This window comes from Leucoraja erinacea, chromosome 4 (assembly GCF_028641065.1).
Source record: "Leucoraja erinacea ecotype New England chromosome 4, Leri_hhj_1, whole genome shotgun sequence".
Classification (NCBI taxonomy): domain Eukaryota; kingdom Metazoa; phylum Chordata; class Chondrichthyes; order Rajiformes; family Rajidae; genus Leucoraja; species Leucoraja erinaceus.
This window is the reverse complement of record NC_073380.1, coordinates 2509053-2528493: the sequence shown is the minus strand read 5'-3', so window position 1 is coordinate 2528493 and position 19441 is coordinate 2509053. Positions and strand designations below refer to the sequence as shown.

Sequence of the window (19441 nt, the reverse complement as noted above, 5' to 3'; positions counted from 1 at the left end):
CATCTGATCACCACAAGGCCTCTTTCAGACTTAACATTTCATGATTCAATGTTAAATGGTTCACAAGTGTTCGCTGGCAAATATGTGGATCAGCTAAGTTACAATTTTAGATGTCATTGAGTCACTGCTTACCTCCCACAAGTATTTTTTTGCAGCTTTATCTATGACCGTTTGCCAAATTAGCAAATTGTATTTTTTCCATTTAAATATCGCATCACTGTTGGCATCAGCCCCTATGAAAGAAAGCAGGGTGACGAGGAAGAAAAGGGATCCATACATTTCAGATCTTAAGCAAATCGTTAAAATGCATGATGATGGTCATGAATAAATCTATTTATTTATTTATTTATTTATTTTGTTATTTATTTCAAACAGAATAAAAGAATAAAAAGCAAATGTGAAACAGCATACAAAAAAACAAAACAAAAATATTTATAAAGTATCATAAACAATATCTATAAATAAATGAAATCATATGTGTCTGAAAAGGAGCAGGAAGAAGCCAAAGCTTATTAATTAATTTCCACCCCTTATTCAAATGCTTGTAATTATCTTATACAAATTTAGCAGCCATATGTACACCATATGTACACCAGCCACTATATGTACACCAAATTATTTATATTTAAACACTAATCAAATATTTCCAAAGCCATACAAAAAAGAAAAAAAGAAAAAGAAAAGAAAAAAACCCTCATATACTACACAGTATCTTAGTCATATATACAACCCATCACTCTATAATCACCCTTCCCAATACAATCAGTATAACAAATATCCCACTCACAATCACCTATCCTCATCCCAATATCCTTTTAAACAAGTGTTTTTGTACTTAAGCCAATAAATGGCTTTATTGTTTATTTGGTACTTGCTGCTAGATCATTTAGTTACTAGCAGAAAGAAGAAATACAATGTTATTAAAGTCACAAGAAACAGGCAGAATAATAGTTATGTAGAGAGGAAACAGGTCCTTCAGCCCAAGTTGTCCATGCCAAACAAGGTCCTACTTGAGCTAGGTCCCATTTGCCTGCATTCAGCCCATGTCGCTCCAAAACAATAACAATTAAATGCAATTACAATGAAAAAATATAATTAGAATACAAATAATAGTGACAGAGTAGAATGGTAGAAGATGGGGCCCAGTTTTAGACAGGGAACTCCAAGCAGGAACACAAGGCGCACACAGTTCGCAACCGAGAGCAAATAAAAGGATGAGCGGACAAATGCAAGATGAATCAAAACCTACTGTTTTATTCCATTGCAAATCTGTAACACATGCAGCACAGCACGTTAGGACTTTGGTTTAGCTGCATGTATAGTATTGGGTGCAGTTCTGGTCACCCCATTACAGGGAAGATGCAGAGGCTTTGGCAAGGGGTGCCGAGGATGTTTACCAGAATGCTTACGCTATTCCCTTCATCCTGTATCCCGACATTGTGGACAGCTTGATTAGAATCATGTATGGTCTTTCCCCTAACTGGATAGCACGCAACAACAAGATTTTCACTGGACCTCGATACACGTGGATCAGGTAGAGGTAGATGAGATCAGTTTAGCTTGGCATCATGTTTGGCACAAACATTGTGGGCCGATGGGCCTGTTCCTGTGCTGTACTGTTCTATACTATATTTTCATCCTTGAGCTCTGGCCCACATTGTACTGCACTATTGAAATTATTAATGGCCTCAACTTTCACATGGATATTTGCTGGTCATCTTAGGGAAAAAAAAACTTCTTTCAATTCTGTAATTATTTAAAAAGAATTATGATCTCTTGTTTTAGTCCTACCCTTTTTTGTGCCAATCTTTTCATCTTGAAAACATCTCTTAACCTCCTCGGATGCAGAGATGACATTAAACTTTTCCAGACTCTTTGTATGACTCTCATCCCCATATTTCTTTAAGGCATTACATTATCACTCCTGACCACCTGATCAGTGCCAATAATCACCAATTATCTACACTCCCACAGCCAGAAATTCTAATATGCATCCTTCACTTTTATATCCAACTGCACTCATATTACATAGAAACATAGAAAATAGGTGCAGGAGTAGGCCATTCGGCCCTTCAAGCCTGCACCGCCATTCGATATGATCATGGCTGATCATCCAACTCAGTATCCTGCCTTCTCTCCATACCCCCTGATCCCTTTAGCCACAAGGGCCACATCTAACTCCCCCTTAAATATAGCCAATGAACTGGCCTCAACTACCTCTGTGGCAGAGAATTCCACAGATTCACCACTCTCTGTGTGTAAAAAATGATTTTCTCATCTCAGTCCTAAAAGACTTCCCTCTTATCCTTAAGCTGTGACCCCTTGTTCTGGACTTCCCCAACATCGGGAACAATCTTCCTGCATCTAGCCTGTCCAACCCCTTAAGAATTTTGTAAGTTTCCATAAGATCCCCCCTCAATCTTCTAAATTCTAGTGTGTACAAGCCGAGTCTATCCAGTCTTTCTTTGTATGAAAGTCCTGACATCCCAGGAATCAGTCTGGTGAACCTTCTCTGTACTCCCTCTATGGCAAGAATGTATTTCCTCAGATTTGGAGACCAAAAACTGTATGCAATACTCCAGGCGTGGTCTCACCAAGACCCTGTACAACTGCAGTAGAACCTCCCTGCTCCTATACTCAAATCCTTTTGCTATGGATACTCCAAAGTTCAAATACTTCAAAGTTATTTCTAAATTTTTAATTATTAATTCAAGGTTTGTCATTTTGCAAAGTGTTTATATTTTATTTTGTCACTGGAGGCTATGGAAAGCAATGAACAATTGTTTACATACCGTTAGCTGTTAGGATTCCCACAATGAAATCTGCAATCTGATAATGAGACTTCTCTCGATCTCCATCCAATATATTTAACCCTTCATAGAAGAACTGAGAAGCCAGCATGTTATCGTGCCTCTTCAATGAAGCACTTCCAGCCCAATAGTAGCCCTGTCAGAAAAGAAAGTTTATTGAATTACACCAAATTCACAATAATATAGGAGAAATCTAGATTATTTGGAAATATCGGTTCCATCTGAATAATTGTGCAAGTGAATTCAATGTGGTAGTGCTTTTATCTGATATTCGTCCATTTAGAAAATTCTATACATAAAATGCCCAAGAAAAACATTTTGGCACAAGAATTGTTAAATTAATCATTTTAATTCTGAATTCTAACCCTTATGTTCAAGATTATTCTTTACTATAGTCGATAGAAACATAGAAACTAGGTGCAGGAGTAGGCCATTCGGCCCTTTGAGCCTGCACCGCCATTCAATATGATCATGGCTGATCATCCAACTAAGTATCCCATCCCTGCCTTCTCTCCATACCCCCTGATCCCTTTAGCCCCAAGGGCCACATCTAACTCCCTGTTAAATATAGCCAATGAACTGGCCTCAACTACTTTCTGTGGCAGAGAGTTCCAGAGATTCACCACTCTCTGTGTGAAAAATTATTATGTGCGATTAATTGATGTGCGATTAATAACTTTGTTGCAGCTACTTAATAAACTTAAATCATTTAATTGGTTATAAAATGCACTCAAGTCAAGTTTCATTCGTTACATGTACATAAATCAGTGGGTCATGATTGTGATACTTTCCAGGCTGATGCTCATTCAGATAGAGAATTGATATTATTGTTCAAAAGTTTTAATGACTACTAAATATGGGCTGTTAACAGAAAAGTATGCACATGCAGTTTGATTAAAATTTGATGCATGTAGTTTGCTTGGCTTTGGTTATCTGGCAATAGTAAACATGGATTGTGTAAAGAAAATGATTCATGTAAGTTGTGTCAGTGCATAATAAGCATGCGTATATCAATATGTTTTCAGAAAAGTTATTCTTCAGCTAATACACGTTAATGTTCCTTGCTCTTTCTGCATCACAACTCTTCATTTAGAATTACTACTGTCAGAGGTAAAATTACTACCGCTTCATGTTAGTTATTTCATGCAAATGGTTGGCACAGCTGCTGTCTCATAGCGTCAAAAACCTGGGTTCGATCCTGACCTCAAGTGCTGTCTTTGTGGAGTTTGCACGTTCTCCACGACCACGGGGGTTTCTTCTGGGTGATCCTTCCCACATCCCAAAGATTTGCGGGCTTGTAGGTTAATTGGCCTCTGTAAGTTGCCTCTAGTGTCATAACTAATGTGATCAATGGTTGACGTGAACTTGGAGGGCCGGTTCCCATGCTATGTCTCAAAATTAAAATATTCTCTCCATGATAAAAATATTACAAACAAAATGTACTATGGTTGTATGCCTCAACAAAATATCACTTTTATCATGGCCCCATAGCAGAAGCATCCACGTCGCGGGGCTGGAAACTGGACGTATCCCGAGCTAATTCTGCTGCCACCATCATCTATTGCAACAAGTGACGGCTCCCATTGAGTGTCGCCGGAAGCTTGCGTCCTTTTCAGGACAGACGATGACAGCGATGTCAACATTTGAAACATGGAAGATGGGCACAAAAGAAGACTTTTATCATAAGTAAATTATTTCAACAAAAACAGTTAAATAAATACCATTAAACTTTGAATAGAACTGCATTTAGCAAACCTTTTAACAAATATAACTGAAATTAAACTGACGAGGATTTTTGTTGGTTCTCTAGCCAAAGGCAGGGTCCCGGAAGATGGGAGAGTGGCTAATGTTGTTCCTTTGTTTAAGAAAGTAAGAAGATAGAATCCGGGGAACTATAGGCCGGTGAGCCTCTAGTGCAAGGAAACTATTTTCCTCTCCCCCATCTCGTTCACTTCCACCCTTCTCCCTCCGTCCAGTTTTACACGTTACTCCTCTTCATTCTTCCATATCAGATTCCACATCTGCATCTTTTTGTCTCCATTTCACCTCTATTTCTATCTCCACACATCCGCAAACCACACCTCGTCATCTGAATCCAACTATCACTTGCCAGTTTTTACCCCACGCCTTCTGCTCAACTCTCTTTACCAGCTTTCTCTCCCCTACTTCATCGATCTGAGGAAGGGCCAGAGCTGAAATGCCGCCTGTCCATTTTCCTCCATAGATGCTGTCCAACTTGCTGAGTTCCCCCAGAGAGTATAGAAGTTGGGATGTAATGTTAAAATTGTACAAGGCATTGGTGAGGCCAATTCTGGAGTATGGGGTACAATTTTGGTCGCCTAATTGTAGGAAGGATATCAACAAAATAGAGAGAGTACAGAGGAGATTTACTAGAATGTTGCCTGGGTTTCAGCAACTATGTTACAGAGAAAGGTTGAACAAGTTAGGTTAAGGGGGGGGACTTGATAGAGGTCTTTAACATGATGAGAGGGATAGACAGAGTTGACGTGGATAAGCTTTTCCCATTGAGAGTAGGGAAGATTCAAACAAGAAGACATGGCTTGAGAATTCAGGGACAGAAGTTTAGGGGTAACATTAGGGGGAACTTCTTTACTCAGAGAGTGGTAGCTGTGTGGAATGAGCTTCCAGTGGACGTGGTGGAGGCAGGTTCGATTTTATCATTTAAAAATAAATTGGATAGGTTATATGGACGGGAAAGGAATGGAGGGTTATGGTCTGAGCACAGGTAGATGGGACTAGGGAAGAATAAGTGTTCGGCATGGACTAGAAGGGCCGAGTTGGCCTGTTTCCGTGCTGTAATTGTTATATGGTTATAAATTTGTAATTTACCTTGGTATATTTAAATTCATGATCAATGCCAGGTGCTAAAGCATGCTAAAGCTAAACAATGCAGGACTGCAAAAACACACTTACCTTGATATAAGTACTGTCCATAGCAGTAGCATAGTGTGCAGACAGAAAAGCATCATCCCACATTTCCAGGTTATAAAAGGCATTTGATCTGTTGCAGAAGAGTACAGCTAACTCCCTATAAAAAGGAAATATATGTTAAATTCTTGCCCTTATTAACATTATAAATGAATTGGCAAATGTATAATGAACTCAGTTCCTCCAAGTATAGATCAATACTTATCCTGCAAATTACATTTTATTTCTTTATTTCTTTCAACCATTTATCACTTGATCCTAAATAATGACATTGCCTTTGCAGAGAATTGTGGATGCCGCCCAAACCATCACACAAAACCAACCTTCCTTCGATTGACTCAATTGAACGGTCGGTTGGGGGCGCTGCGAGTCGGCTGCCCTGCCAGCAGCGTGTGCGTTATTTTGACTTTTTTTTGTTTTTTTTAATATGTCCAAATGTTTGTTTTAGTGTCTCTCGGTATGTCTCATGTGGGGGGTGGGGGGGGAAAGGGGAAACCGTTTTATCAGTCGCTTCCTCGACGGAGAGGCAACTTTTTCCATGTCGCTTCTCCGCCTCCCCTCTCGCGGCCTAACAGCTTGGATTGGAACTGCCTTTCCCGTAGTCGGGCCCATAGCGCCAGCAGCGGGCACAGCATGGACTTTTCCATCGCAGAGCTCACAGCACATCAAAGCCAAAGTTAGGCAATTTTTTTTAAATAGTGCCGTTTCTCTCCCATCCTTTCATACAGCAAGTTACACATGGCTCTTAGAAGGAAAATATCTATCAATCAATCTATCTATCTATCTATCTCATCAGCAACAACGATGAGTCGGCCTACAGGGAGGAGGTCCAGCACTTAGCAGCATGGTGTGCTGACAACAACCTGGCCCTTAACTCCAAGAAGACCAAGGAGCTCATTGTATACTTCAGGAAGTCCAGGGGCGACACGCACACCCCCATCCACATTAACGGGACGGAGGTGGAACGTGTTTCTAGCTTCAGGTTCCTGGGGGTCAACATCTCCGATGACCTCTCTTGGACCCACAATACCTCAACTCTGATCAAGAAGGCTCAACAGCGTCTCTTCTTCCTGAGGAGACTGAAGAAGGTCCATCTGTCTCCTCAGATCCTGGTGAACTTCTACCGCTGCACCATCGAGAGCATCCTTACCAACTGTATCACAGTATGGTATGGCAACTGCTCTGTCTCCGACCGGAAGGCCTTGCAGAGGGAGGTGAAAATTGCCCAACGCATCACCGGTTCCTCGCTCCCTCCATTGAGTCTGTCCAAAGCGAGCGTTGTCTGCGGAGGGCGCTCAGCATCGCCAAGGACTACTCTCACCCCAACCATGGACTGTTTACCCTCCTACCATCCGGGAGGCGCTACAGGTCTCTCCATTGCCGGACCAGCAGGTCCAGGAACAGCTTCTTCCCGGCGGCTGTCACTCTACTCAACAACGTACCTCGGTGACTGCCAATCACCCCTCCCCCCCGGACACTCCTCCCACAGGAAAAACACTATGTCTGAAAAATGCTAATGTAAATATTTATTCAAATCATATGCTATGTCGCTCTTCCAGGGAGATGGTAAATGCATTTCGTTGTCTCTGTACTGTACACATGACAATCACCGGCCGCGAGAATAAAGTGCGCAAAGTGCGAGCGGGGTCTGTGTTCTGCGAGTGGGGGCTGTGTTCTGTGTTCTTTATTTCTAGTAGCACTATAGGATACTGGTTTGAGGATTTTTTGAGGCAGGCATGGCTTGCTCATTGGAGCTGGCCGGGTGTCATTGCAGCCTTAAAGCTGGTGATGTCACCTTGAAGAGGGGCTAAAGTCTATTTATTTATTATTTCTTTATTTCGAGCAGAATAAAAGAATAAAAAGCAAAATAAACAGCATACAAAAAAACAAAACAAGAATATTTATAAAGTGTCATTAACAATATCTATAAATAAATGAAATTGTTTGTGTCCGAAAAGGAGCAGGAAGAAGCCAAAGCTTATTAATTCCCACCCCTTATTCAACTGCTTATAATTATCTTATACAAATTTAGCAGCTATATGTACACCATATGTACACCAGCAGCTACTGTATATGTACACCAAATTATTTACATGTATACACTAATCAAATATTTACAAAGCCATACAAAAAAAGAGAGAAACAAATAAAAAAAATAAAAAACCCTTATACAGGTGCACAACCTTTTATCCGAAAGCCTTGGGACCAGACACTTTTCGTAATTCAGAATTTTTCGGCTTTCGGAATGGAAGATTTTTAGCATAGATTTTAACGGCTGGCTCAGTGGCAGAGTGCTCGGCTCATATCCACAAGGTCGGGAGTTTGCGCCTCGATCCCGGCAGTTACTCGATCGCAAGTTTGAGTCTTCAATGTAGTTTTTTCTTGCAGAATAGGAGAGAATAGGGAGGGTTAGGCTGGGATCATTCTCTGCGAGATGATCTTAGTGCGGGAGACAAGTGTAGGAGAGGTGTACTGACTGTGTGGGCAGAACTTTGGAAGTGATTGCCCACCATTCTCAAAAGCCGCTGTGTCTCCCTGTCCCTCCAACTCCAGAGGAATCCGCTGCCCGATGGGCCACTACGGCGACAAGTGGCAGTTCGCCCACAGCCCGAGCTGCGCCCCCTCATCCGCAACCCGGGTTCCTCTGGAGTTGGAGCGGGGCTGGGCTAGAGTTGTTGCGGGCTGTGAGTCTCTGGGATCTCCGTGCTTGCAGTGGGCCTGGGGGTCGGTGTCCCGATGAGGGGGCGCAGCTCGGGCTGTGGGCGAACTGCCACTTGTCGCTGTAGTGGCGCATCGGGGAGCGGCTTCTGGTGGTCCTGACGTCTCTCAGCTCCTGTCCAGGGGGATGGCCGGAGACGTCAGGACCAACAGAAACCCGCTCCCCGATGCGCAGCTACAGCGACAAGTGGTAGTTCGCCCACAGCCCGAGCTGCGCCCCCTCATCCGCAACCTCAAGACCAAGACGCACCTTGCACATCATCAGCTTCGGTCCCTACGGGGAGCGTGTTCCTCTGGAATTGGAACGGGGCTGGGCTGCTGCTGGCTGTGGGTCTCTGGGTTCTCCGTGCTTGCAGTGGGCCTGGGGGCCGGTGTCCCGTTGGTCCTGACGTCTCCGGTGATTGGCACTAGCTCCGACGTGAAGACAGTGCAAAACCCCCGCGCCGGTGCAATGGGCGGGGGAGCTGGAGAGGGGAGGGAAGGGGTCTCACACATGGCCGGGAAGCAGAGGGGTGTAGGTGGGGTGAAACTGAAGGGAGCGACAATTTGCTGCTGCCTGCCCGCTGAGTTAAAAAGTTCTCATGCAAGACTCACGATACACTGTGTATCGTGAGTCTACCGTGGGAACGTTTTAACTCAGCGGGCAGGCAGCAGCAGATTGTCAATTATTAACCCTCCCGCGCAATATACCCTCACCTTCTCTTTTATGAATGGGGATTTAGTTCCCCTTTCTTCAAGGACCGACCGGAGGTTCCGCTGTCACCTCTGCAGGCCGCCCTCGGTGAACGTTTTCAAGGACCTTTCTTCAAGGACTGAAAAAATGTCGCTATTCGGAGGTTTTCGTTATTTGGATCGTCGGATAAAAGGTTGTGCACCTGTACTATACAGCATCTTAGTCATATATACAACCCATCACCCTATAATCACCCTTCCCAATACAATCAGTATAACAAATATCCCACTCACAATCACCTCTCATCCCAGTATCCTTTTAAACAAGTGTTTTTGTGCATGTTTTTAAACTGAATTGTTTGTGCTAAGTTTTATCTCCTGTTCCAGACCATTCCACAAATTCACCCCAGATTGCTCTGCACAAACATTTAAGAGTTGTTCTGACATTGAGTTTTTTTTAAATTATGTTCCCCTCTCAAATTATACCCACCCTGTCTTTCCATAAACAGTTTTTGTATATTTCTTGAAAGCAAATGATTTCTTGCTTTGTACATGATTTGCGCAGTCTTAAATTTAATGTCACTGTATAATAGTCCGCTTACTGTATTGTTTTCCTTAATATTTGTGAATATGTTGTTTATTAATGTCGTACAATGAGAAGTAATTCTGCTAGGTCTGGTTATTCTCGGATATAAACCCATACTGGACTTTAGGAGGGCTCATCATCCGAGGACGTACACACCATTGAGTATAAATGGGGATACTGTGGATAGGGTGAACTGTTTTAAATATCTGGGAGTCCACATCCCTGAGGATATGACATGGACATCACACGCCGCAGCAATCGTGAGTAAGGCAAGGCAGTGCCTTAACCACCTCAGGCAATTGAGGAAATTCAGAGTGCCTCCGAGGATCCTCCAGTGCTTCTACTCAGCGGCTGTGGAAAACATCTTGTCTGGAAATATCACCATTTGGTTTGGGAATTGCTCTGCCCAGGACAAGAAGACTCTGCAGAGAGTAGTGCGTTCGGCCGAACGCACTATGGGAACTTCACTCGCCCCCCTGCAGGAACTATACATCAGGAGGTGCAACTCCAGAGCCAATAAAATTAGGGAGACCCCTGCCACCCCTGCAACGGACAGTTTCAGCTGCTACGGTCAGGCAAACGCCTCCGTTGCCATGCGGTGAGAACGGAGAGGTTGAGAAGGAGTTTCTTCCCAGAGGCCATAAGGTCAGTAAACACCTATCTCACCAGGGACTAACCTTACTGTACTAATGGACTGCGTTTTCCCTTTTTTCTTCCGCCCACAATATTTAATATGTAAAAGAATATGTGATTCTGTTACATTCTGTTTGTAGTTTGTTTGGTTGTTTGTTTGTTTGTTTTTTTGCACAAAGTCCGCGAGCATTTGCCACTTTTCATTTCACTGCACATTTCGTATGTGTATGTGACGAATAAACTTGACTTGACTTGTATTGATGAATTCTTCTCTCATTTTATGTTTTTTTTGGATTCAACAGGTCAATATTGTAATCCCCACAGATGAACATAATCTTTTGTAATGATTTTGTAAACATGTTTTCCATCCAATCTTTAAATATTTCAATACTGGATCCGGGGGCTCTGTATATCCAGCTCACAATAACATTTTTGGTCTTTTCCATACAAATTTCTACTGTAACACATTCCAACAAATCGTCAACGGCAGTTGTCATGTTCTCCACCACCTTATATTTCAGTCTTTTATCCACATAGATCGCCACACCTCCTCCACTTTGTTCCCTTCTGTTTATATAATTCAGTTCATAGCCATTCATGTCAAAGTCCACACCTTTCTCAGGGCTGATGCAGGTCTCTGATATTGCTATAAGGTTAAATGGGTTCTTGAACTGTCTTAAATATCATTTTATGGAGCGGACGTTGGCATATAGACTTCTGCTATTAAAGTGGATAATTGATATATTATGTTCTGATTGGAAAATTATATTGAATTGCTCATCTGTGTAATAACTGCAGCTATTGTTGATATTGTTAAGTAAATTATTTTCCGGATCAATAACATTTCCTATGTCATGTGTGTTATGCTCTGTATATGCAAAGGTTTCTAATCCTGATAGATATATATTTTTTGTCAGGATTTTGTGTGGTTTTTATTTTATATATTCTTTATTTGCTACCAAGTGTATTCCATTACCTTGTTGTGGTTTGTCACCTTGGTGTTTATCCAGTTCATCCAGGTCCCTAATGACTAATACTTTGGCTTGTTCTGGTGTTCCGTTCAGCTAGATGAATATTTTGCAGTTTGCAGTCCATGTAGATTGAATTTTCTTCTGCTTTCTCAGGAGTCGGGCCTTTCTGGCGATGTCAGCATTTTTCTTTGTCAGGTGTTCATTCAAATACACATCCGAGCCCTTTAGCCGTCTTCCCTGTTTCAGCAGTTCAGTTTTGTGCTTCCTGTTAGCAAACCGAATTATTATGGCTGGTTTATCCATCTTACTTCTCCGTGTGAGCGGGTGACAAGCCTCGATGTTGTCCCTGTCCAACTCAATCCCTGTTGAGTGGAGGAACGCCGTCACCTGTTGCTTCACAGATGCAGCGTCCTGCTCGCTTGTCTCCCCTTCGTTCTGCGTTGTCACCGCCCGTGCATATGAGCAGACCAGTGACAATAGAAACATAGAAAATAGGTGCAGGCGTAGGCCATTCAGCCCGTTAAACCTGCACCGCCATTCAATATGATCATCCAAACTCAGTATCCTGCACCTGCCTTCTCTCCATACTCCCACAAGGGCCACATCTAACTCCCTCTTAAATATAGCCAATGAACTGGCCTCAACTACATTCTGTGGCAGAGAATTCCAGAGATTCACCACTCTCTGTGTAAAAAATGTTTTTCTCATCTCAGTCCTAAAAGATTTCTCCTTTATCCTTAAACTGTGACCCCTTGTTCTGGACTTCCCCAACGTCGGGAACAATCTTCCTGCATCTAGCCTGTCCAACCCCTTAAGAATTTTATAAGTTTCTATAAGATCCCCCCTCAATCTTCTAAATTCTAGCGAGTACAAGCCGAGCCTATCCAGTCTTTCTTCATATGAAAGTCCTGACATCCCAGGAATCAGTCTGGTGAACCTTCTCTGTACTCCCTCTATGGCAACTAATCTCCTCTGCCTGCATGTTCCACATCCCTCCATTCCCTGCGTGTCTATGTAACTATCTTAAAGCCTCTGGTGTCCCTATCATATTTGCCTCCACCACCTTTAACAATGTGCGCCAGGCACCCACTGCCTCTTGCAAAAATAAAGTGCCTTGCACATTTCCTGTAAACCTTCCCCCTATCACATTGAAGTTATGCTCGCTAGTCTTTGATATTTTTATCCTTGGAAAAAAAGGTTCTGACTGCCTCTCAGAATATTGCACACTTCTATCAGGTCTCCCCTCAACCTCTATTGCTCTAGAGTAAACAATTCAAGTTTGTTGACCCTCTTCTTACAGCTAACTCCCTCTAATCCAGGCAACATTCTAGTAAATCTCCTCGGCACTCTATCCAAAGCCTCCACATCCTTCCTTTATTAATGACAACCTCAACTGCACCAGTACTCCAAAGGTGGCAAAACCAAAAGCTTCAAAATGATTCGTATTCAATGCCTCAATGAATGAAGACAAGCATGCCTTCTTTACCACTATCTACTTGTGTTGCCACATTCAAAGAGGGACCCTTGTACATCAATGTTAAGAGCCTTACCATTAACTGTATACTAGCCCCTTACATTTGAACAGCCAAAGTGCAACACCTCACACTTACTGAGATTAAACTCTTAACTGTTATTTGTCCACCATATCTGTAACTGATCCACATCCCACTGTGTACTTTGACAGCCCTCCTCATTGTCTGCAGCACCAGCAATCTTGTGGTCGTCAGCAAACATACTGCTCATCAATTTATCTATATTTACATCCAAGTCATTTATATACATCACAAACAGAGGGGCCAGCACAGCTCCCTGCAGAACACCATTAGTCACAGATGCGTCAAAAGGTCATAAGTGATAAGAGTAGAATTAGGCCATTCGGCCCATCAAGTCTACTCCACCATTCAATCGTCGCTGATCTATCCCTCCTAACCCCATTCTCCGGCCTTCTCTCCATAACCTCTGACACCTGTACTAATCAAGACTCTATCCATCTCTGCCATACAAATATCCACTAACTTGGCCTCTACAGCCTTCTGTGGCAAAGAATTCCAAATATTCGCCACCCTCTGACGAAAGATATTTCTTCTCATCTTCTTAAAAGAACATCCTTTAATTCTGAGGCTATGAGCACTTGTCCTAGACTCTCCCATTAGTGGAAACATCCTCTCCCATCCAAGCCATTCATTATTCTGTAGGTTTCAATGAGGTCTCATTCTTCTAAACTCCAGTGAGGAGAAGCCCAGTGCCGACAAGGGCCCATCACAGGTTATCCAACTCAATGAGTAAGCCAGGTCAAAATCCATACAAATAAGTCACCCATGCAACTTAAATCTCCTGGATCAGCTGACCATGAGGGATTTTATCAAAGACTATTAAAATTGATATAGAAGATATTCATTGCCCCACCCACTAAAATCACCTTGCAGACCTCAAAAAACAGACCCATGTTCGTAAGATATGACCTGCCGCAGACAAAACTATGCTGACTGTCCACAACTACCCCATAATCTTCCAAATGCGTGTAAATTCTATCCCGAAGAATCCTCTCTGATACCACTAACATGGGGCTCAACAGTCCGCAATTTCCGGGATTCTCTCTACTTTCCTTCTTAAACAAAGGAAAAAACACTAGCTACTCTCCAGTCATGCAGACCTCACTGTGGCTAAAGAGGATACAAACATAGAAACATAGGTGCAGGAGTAGGCATTCGGCCCTTCGAGCCTGCACCGCCATTCAATATGATCATGGCTGATCATCCAACTCAGTATCCTGTACCTGCCTTCTCTCCATACCCCCTGATCCCTTTAGCCACAAGGGCCACATCTAACTCCCTCTTAAATATAGCCAATGAACTGGCCTCAACTACCTTCTGTGGCAGAGAATTCCAGAGATTCACCACTCTCTGTGTAAAAAATGTTTTCTCATCTCGGTCCTAAAGGATTCCCCCTTATCCTTAAACTGTGACCCCTTGTCCTGGGCTTCCCCGACATTGGGAACAATCTTCCTGCATCTAGCCTGTCCAACCCCTTAAGAATTTTGTAAGTTTCAATAAGATCCCCCCTCAATCTCCTAAATTCTAGCGAGTACAAGCCGAGTCTATCCAGTCTTTCTGTCAAAATCCCTGCTGTCTCCTTTTGCTCCGTCTCTCTCAACAACCTGGGATAGATCTCATCAGGCCCTGGGGATTTATCCACCTTAATGTTTTTTAACAGATCCAACACCACCTCCTCCTTCATCTTAAGGCGGAGGCCTGGAACACATATCGTGGAATGTGTGAGTGTGTGAATATTCACGATAGATGGAGTTTCAGTCAAGCACATTGTCTTGGATGCTGGTAAAACTTAAATATTGCTGGGGCTGTATCTGTAGCAGCATACAAGCAGTAATCCATCAGAAGTTACTTCTCCGGCAGGTGTTGCGAAAACTTTGGGATGTCAGGATATACTAGGTATGTTACAAAACCTACCTGAATCGTCATTGGGAATCTGCCCAAAGCCATGTCCACGATTTTGGCGCTGTTTGGAGGGGGCGGGTTTAAAACGCGATTTTTACTAGGCTGTTCTAATCGCAGATGTTCAGCCTAGTAAATCATTAACGAAAAATCGCTGCAAGACCCGGTCGCAAAAGGTATTATTAGTTTTATAGGCCTCGATAATATAGTTATAATAGTTTTAAAATTACTCTCTCATTCCGCAACCTCTCGCAGCCCCAGGGTTTTATAAAGCAAACAATTAAAGGTATGTACCTTATTTTTACATTAAATGGGGCATGTATATAACCCTGTATATAAAATTATCTATAGCGAGTAGTTCATTTTGGGCTTTTTATATCCCGCAGTATTTTTCTCGGCATTTGAGGGCACTAATCCAGCGCGATGTGAACGTTCTAAACCAGCGCGTTCACATGAACCCACTAGAAAGCCGATTTAAATGGGCATTTATTTACAGCAATTGAACACTAAATTCCTTCCATTTGGCCTATAAATTAATGTAAATTAGATATAAAAATCATGTTATATTGTGAATTATTTGTGAATAATCTTTGGACACTTAGGCTATTTAAAAATGTTAATCTTTCCTTAAGAAATGGGCTTTTGACTATCCAAGATCACAGCTTTTTTGTAATGTCCATTGAAAATCAATAGGGAACAAGATGCTAATTTCCGAGTATGAAAATGGCCATAACTTTTTTAATACTTGAGATATGAAAATGAATTTGGTGTCAAATTAAACTTATTGTTATGCTTTATCTGATGGGATAAATTGCAGACTTGATTTTTTAAATCTCAAAATTTTGTAACATTGCTAGATATACACTCATTTTTATACTATTTGTGTGTCTAATTCAGTTTAACTTCTGGTCATTTTAATGCTGATCAGTGCACAGAAATGGTACAATTTGTCCAAATGCTCACTTTTAAATGACGGTAATGCTTTGAAATATATTCCCGATAACACTTTTAAAAGGTGTTACACTCGTTATCCTTCCGACTAAAACTGCTTTACAGGACTGTTGCTGCTTGCTCAGCATCACACTTTACATTCAAGTATGAGATGGAAATCAGAAGAGAGAAGAAGAGAGGCATATATCACACAGGATTAAGTCACTAATGCAGTCGATAATGTAGACTAATTAAATGCGTTCAGGACCGCACCCTTGTGAAACCCGAATAAAATGTTCATGATCAAAATCAATCCCATGTAACATTTGCAAAGTTTAAAATAATTTTTACCTTCCAGCTGGTTGGCAAACCTGGAGAATTCGTAGAGCGTCATCATACCTTTGGATCGCATCGTGATAATTCTGTTGTTTAAACGCCTCATTTCCAAGATGTTTTAGCTGCATTACATATACAATTTGATCCATTCTGCAACAAAATACAAATACAGTATAGACATCATGCTCCTTTCCCATGAATGAAGAATACAAGCCTGGTATGCTTCAAGTAAGTCTTTGATATTAATTACTTGGTGCAGCAGTAGTACTGCTGTAGCGAAGGCAATGATTTCTTATGAATCAATAGTATTGATTATCAGTTTGAAACTTTTTGTCAGTCTTTGCTCAGTGCTAGTGATATTGACAGTTAGGTGGGAATGGGAGTCAAGCCCCATTTATGAACCTTGAACATGCAGCTCTGACCAACACTTAATATAATTCTGCTGTTGATGTATTATCAATGATTTTGGGAGAATGCAGCATTGCAGGAAGATAATTGGTCATGATCAACTACTGTTCGATCCTGACCATGGGCATTGTCAATGTGGTGTTTGCACACCCTCCGAGACCCAACGAAGTTGGTAACCATCGAGTGTTGTCATGTGTGCAAAGATACAGTGAAGAGCATTTTTTCACATGCTATCCAGTCAAATCCTACTGTGCATGAGTGAAATCAAGCCCTACATAAATATAAGAGGGATATAACCATATAACAATTACAGCACGAAAACAGGCCATCTCGGCCCTACAAGTCCGTGCCGAACAACTTTTTTTCCCTTAGTCCCACCTGCCTGCACTCATACCATAACCCTCCATTCCTTTCTCATCTATATGCCTATCCAATTTATTTTTAAATGATACCAACGAACCTGCCTCCACCACTTCCACTGGAAGCTCATTCCACACCGCTGCCACTCTCTGAGTAAAGAAGTTCCCCCTCATGTTACCCCTAAACTTCTGTCCCTTAATTCTGAAGTCATGTCCTCTTGTTTGAATCTTCCCTATTCTCAAAGGGAAAAGCTTGTCCACATCAACTCTGTCTATCCCTCTCATCATTTTAAACACCTCTATCAAGTCCCCCCTTAACCATCTGCGCTCCAGAGAATAAAGACCTAACTTATTCAACCTATCTCTGTAACTTAGTTGTTGAAACCCAGGCAACATTCTAGTAAATCACCTCTGTACTCTCCCTATTTTGTTGACATCCTTCCTATAATTGGGCAACCAAAATTGTACACCATACTCCAGATTTGGTCTCACCAATGCCTTGTACAATTTTAACATTACATCCCAGCTTCTATACTCAATGCTGTGATTTATAAAGGATAGCATACCAAAAGCTTTCTTTACCACCCTATCTATATGAGATTCCACCTTCAAGGAACTATGCACGGTTATTCCCAGATCCCTCTGTTCAACTGTATTCTTCAATTCCCTACCATTTACCATGTACGTCCTATTTTGATTTGCCCTGCCAAGGTGTAGCACCTCACATTTATCAGCATTAAACTCCATCTGCCATCTTCCAGCCCATTTTTCCAAATGGCCTAAATCACTCTGTAGACTTTGGAAATCCTCTTCATTATCCACAACACCCCCTATCTTGGTATCATCTGCATACTTACTAATCCAATTTACCACACCTTCGGTAGGTGTTTTTCCGGTAGGCGGCGCGGCTCTGGCCAGCAGCGGCCTCTGCAGCCTGTCCGCGTTTTTATTATTTTTTGTCTGTGTTTTTATGTAGTTTTTGTTATTTTATGTTGGGGTGTGTGTGTGGGGGGGGGTGGGGGTGGGGTGGGAGGGGGGGGGGGGAACTTTTTGAATCTCTCCCTGCACTGGAGACCCGACCTTTTCTCGTCGGGTCTCAGGTGTCGTTGAGGCCGCAACGAGGAGCGGCCTCCAACAGGAAGAAGCCGGGGACTCAGGTGTCGACTCACCGTTGCCGTCGCGGAGCTGGCCGGGTCCGGAGCGGGTGGAGCGGTGGAGGAGCGCTGCTGCTGCTGCTGTCGTTGCTGCTGCTGCTGCTGCCGGAGAGTCGGAGGCTCCAACGACGGGTCTGTGGACGACGGCACATGGAGCCCACGGCTCCCTGGAGGGAGACCGCTTCTCAGGCTCCTGCAACGGCGACTTCTCCCGCCCGAGTGCGGGGTTGAAGAGCTCCTGGAGCGGGGCCTGACACCATTGCCCCGCGCGGCTGGAATGGCCGCGGACTCTGCGAGCGCACACCGGGGGCTCTAACACCAAGACCCGGTGTGCGACCTCGCACCACCCGGCGTGGCTTTAATGGCCGCGGGACAATCGCCATCGCCAGCCGGGGGCTATGACTTTGACTCTGACATCGGGGGGGGGGGGGGGGAGAGTGCAGTGGAGAGATAAGTTTATTTGGCCTTCCATCACAGCTATGTGATGGATGTTTATGTTAAATGTAATTATTGTTGTGTCTGGGGTCTATTTGTATGTAATGTATGGCTGCAGAAACGGCATTTCGTTTGGACCTCCAGGGGTCCAAATGACAATAAATTGACTGACTCTGATTCATCCAGATCATTGATGTACATGACAAACAACAAAGGACCCAACACAGATCCCTGAGGCACCCCACTAGTCACCTGCCTCCAACCCGATAAACAGCCATCCACCATTACCCTCTGGCTTCTCCCATTCAGCCACTGTTGAATCCATCTTGCTATTCCTGCATTTATACCCAACAGTTGAACCTTCTTAACCAACCTTCCATGAGGAACCTTGTCAAAGGCCTTACTAACGTCCATATAGACAACATCCACTGCTTTACCCTCGTCAATTTCCCTAGTAACCTCTTCAAAAAATTTAAGAAGATTAGTCAAACATGACCTTCCAGGCACAAATCCATGTTGACTGTTCCTAATCAGACCCTGTTTATCCAGATGCTTATATATATTATCTCTAAGTATCTTTTCCATTAATTTGCGCACCACTGAAGTCAAACTAACAGGTCTATAATTGTAAGTTTTCTCTTAGAACCCTTTTTAAACAATGGAACAACATGCGCAGTACGCCAATCCTCGGGGACTATTCCCGTTTCTAATGACATTTGAAATATTTCTGTTATAGCCCCGGCTATTTCTACACTAACTTCCCTCAATGTCCTAGGGAATATCCTGTCAGGACCTGGAGACTTCTCCACTTTTATATTTTTCAATGGATTATGTACAGGCAGATGAGATCAGTTTAACTAGGCATCATTATGCGGCATAATGGGCCGATTCCTGTCCTGTTCTGTTCCGTGTAGAAGAGTTAATTTAGTTTAGTAATGTTCAGTTTAGAGAAACACCATGAAAATAGGCCCATCGGCCCACCAAATCTGCACAAACCAGCGATCCGCATGAACTAACACTATCCTACA

The 19441-nt window shown here is 42.8% G+C and overlaps 1 protein-coding gene across 4 annotated transcripts in view; it reads right to left on the bottom strand.

The window, feature by feature from the left end:
* Nucleotides 1-19441, bottom strand: part of LOC129696088 (TPR and ankyrin repeat-containing protein 1-like) — a 121959-nt gene that overhangs the window by 88832 nt on the left and 13686 nt on the right. For all 4 annotated transcript variants that reach the window (XM_055633505.1, XM_055633506.1, XM_055633508.1 and 1 more), the window contains 4 exons: nucleotides 16073-16207; nucleotides 5745-5859; nucleotides 2793-2946; nucleotides 133-233 (listed from right to left, as the gene is read on the bottom strand). In XM_055633505.1, the coding sequence (XP_055489480.1) occupies nucleotides 133-233; nucleotides 2793-2946; nucleotides 5745-5859; nucleotides 16073-16207 (505 nt within the window). The remainder of the gene's footprint in view (nucleotides 1-132; nucleotides 234-2792; nucleotides 2947-5744; nucleotides 5860-16072; nucleotides 16208-19441) is intronic.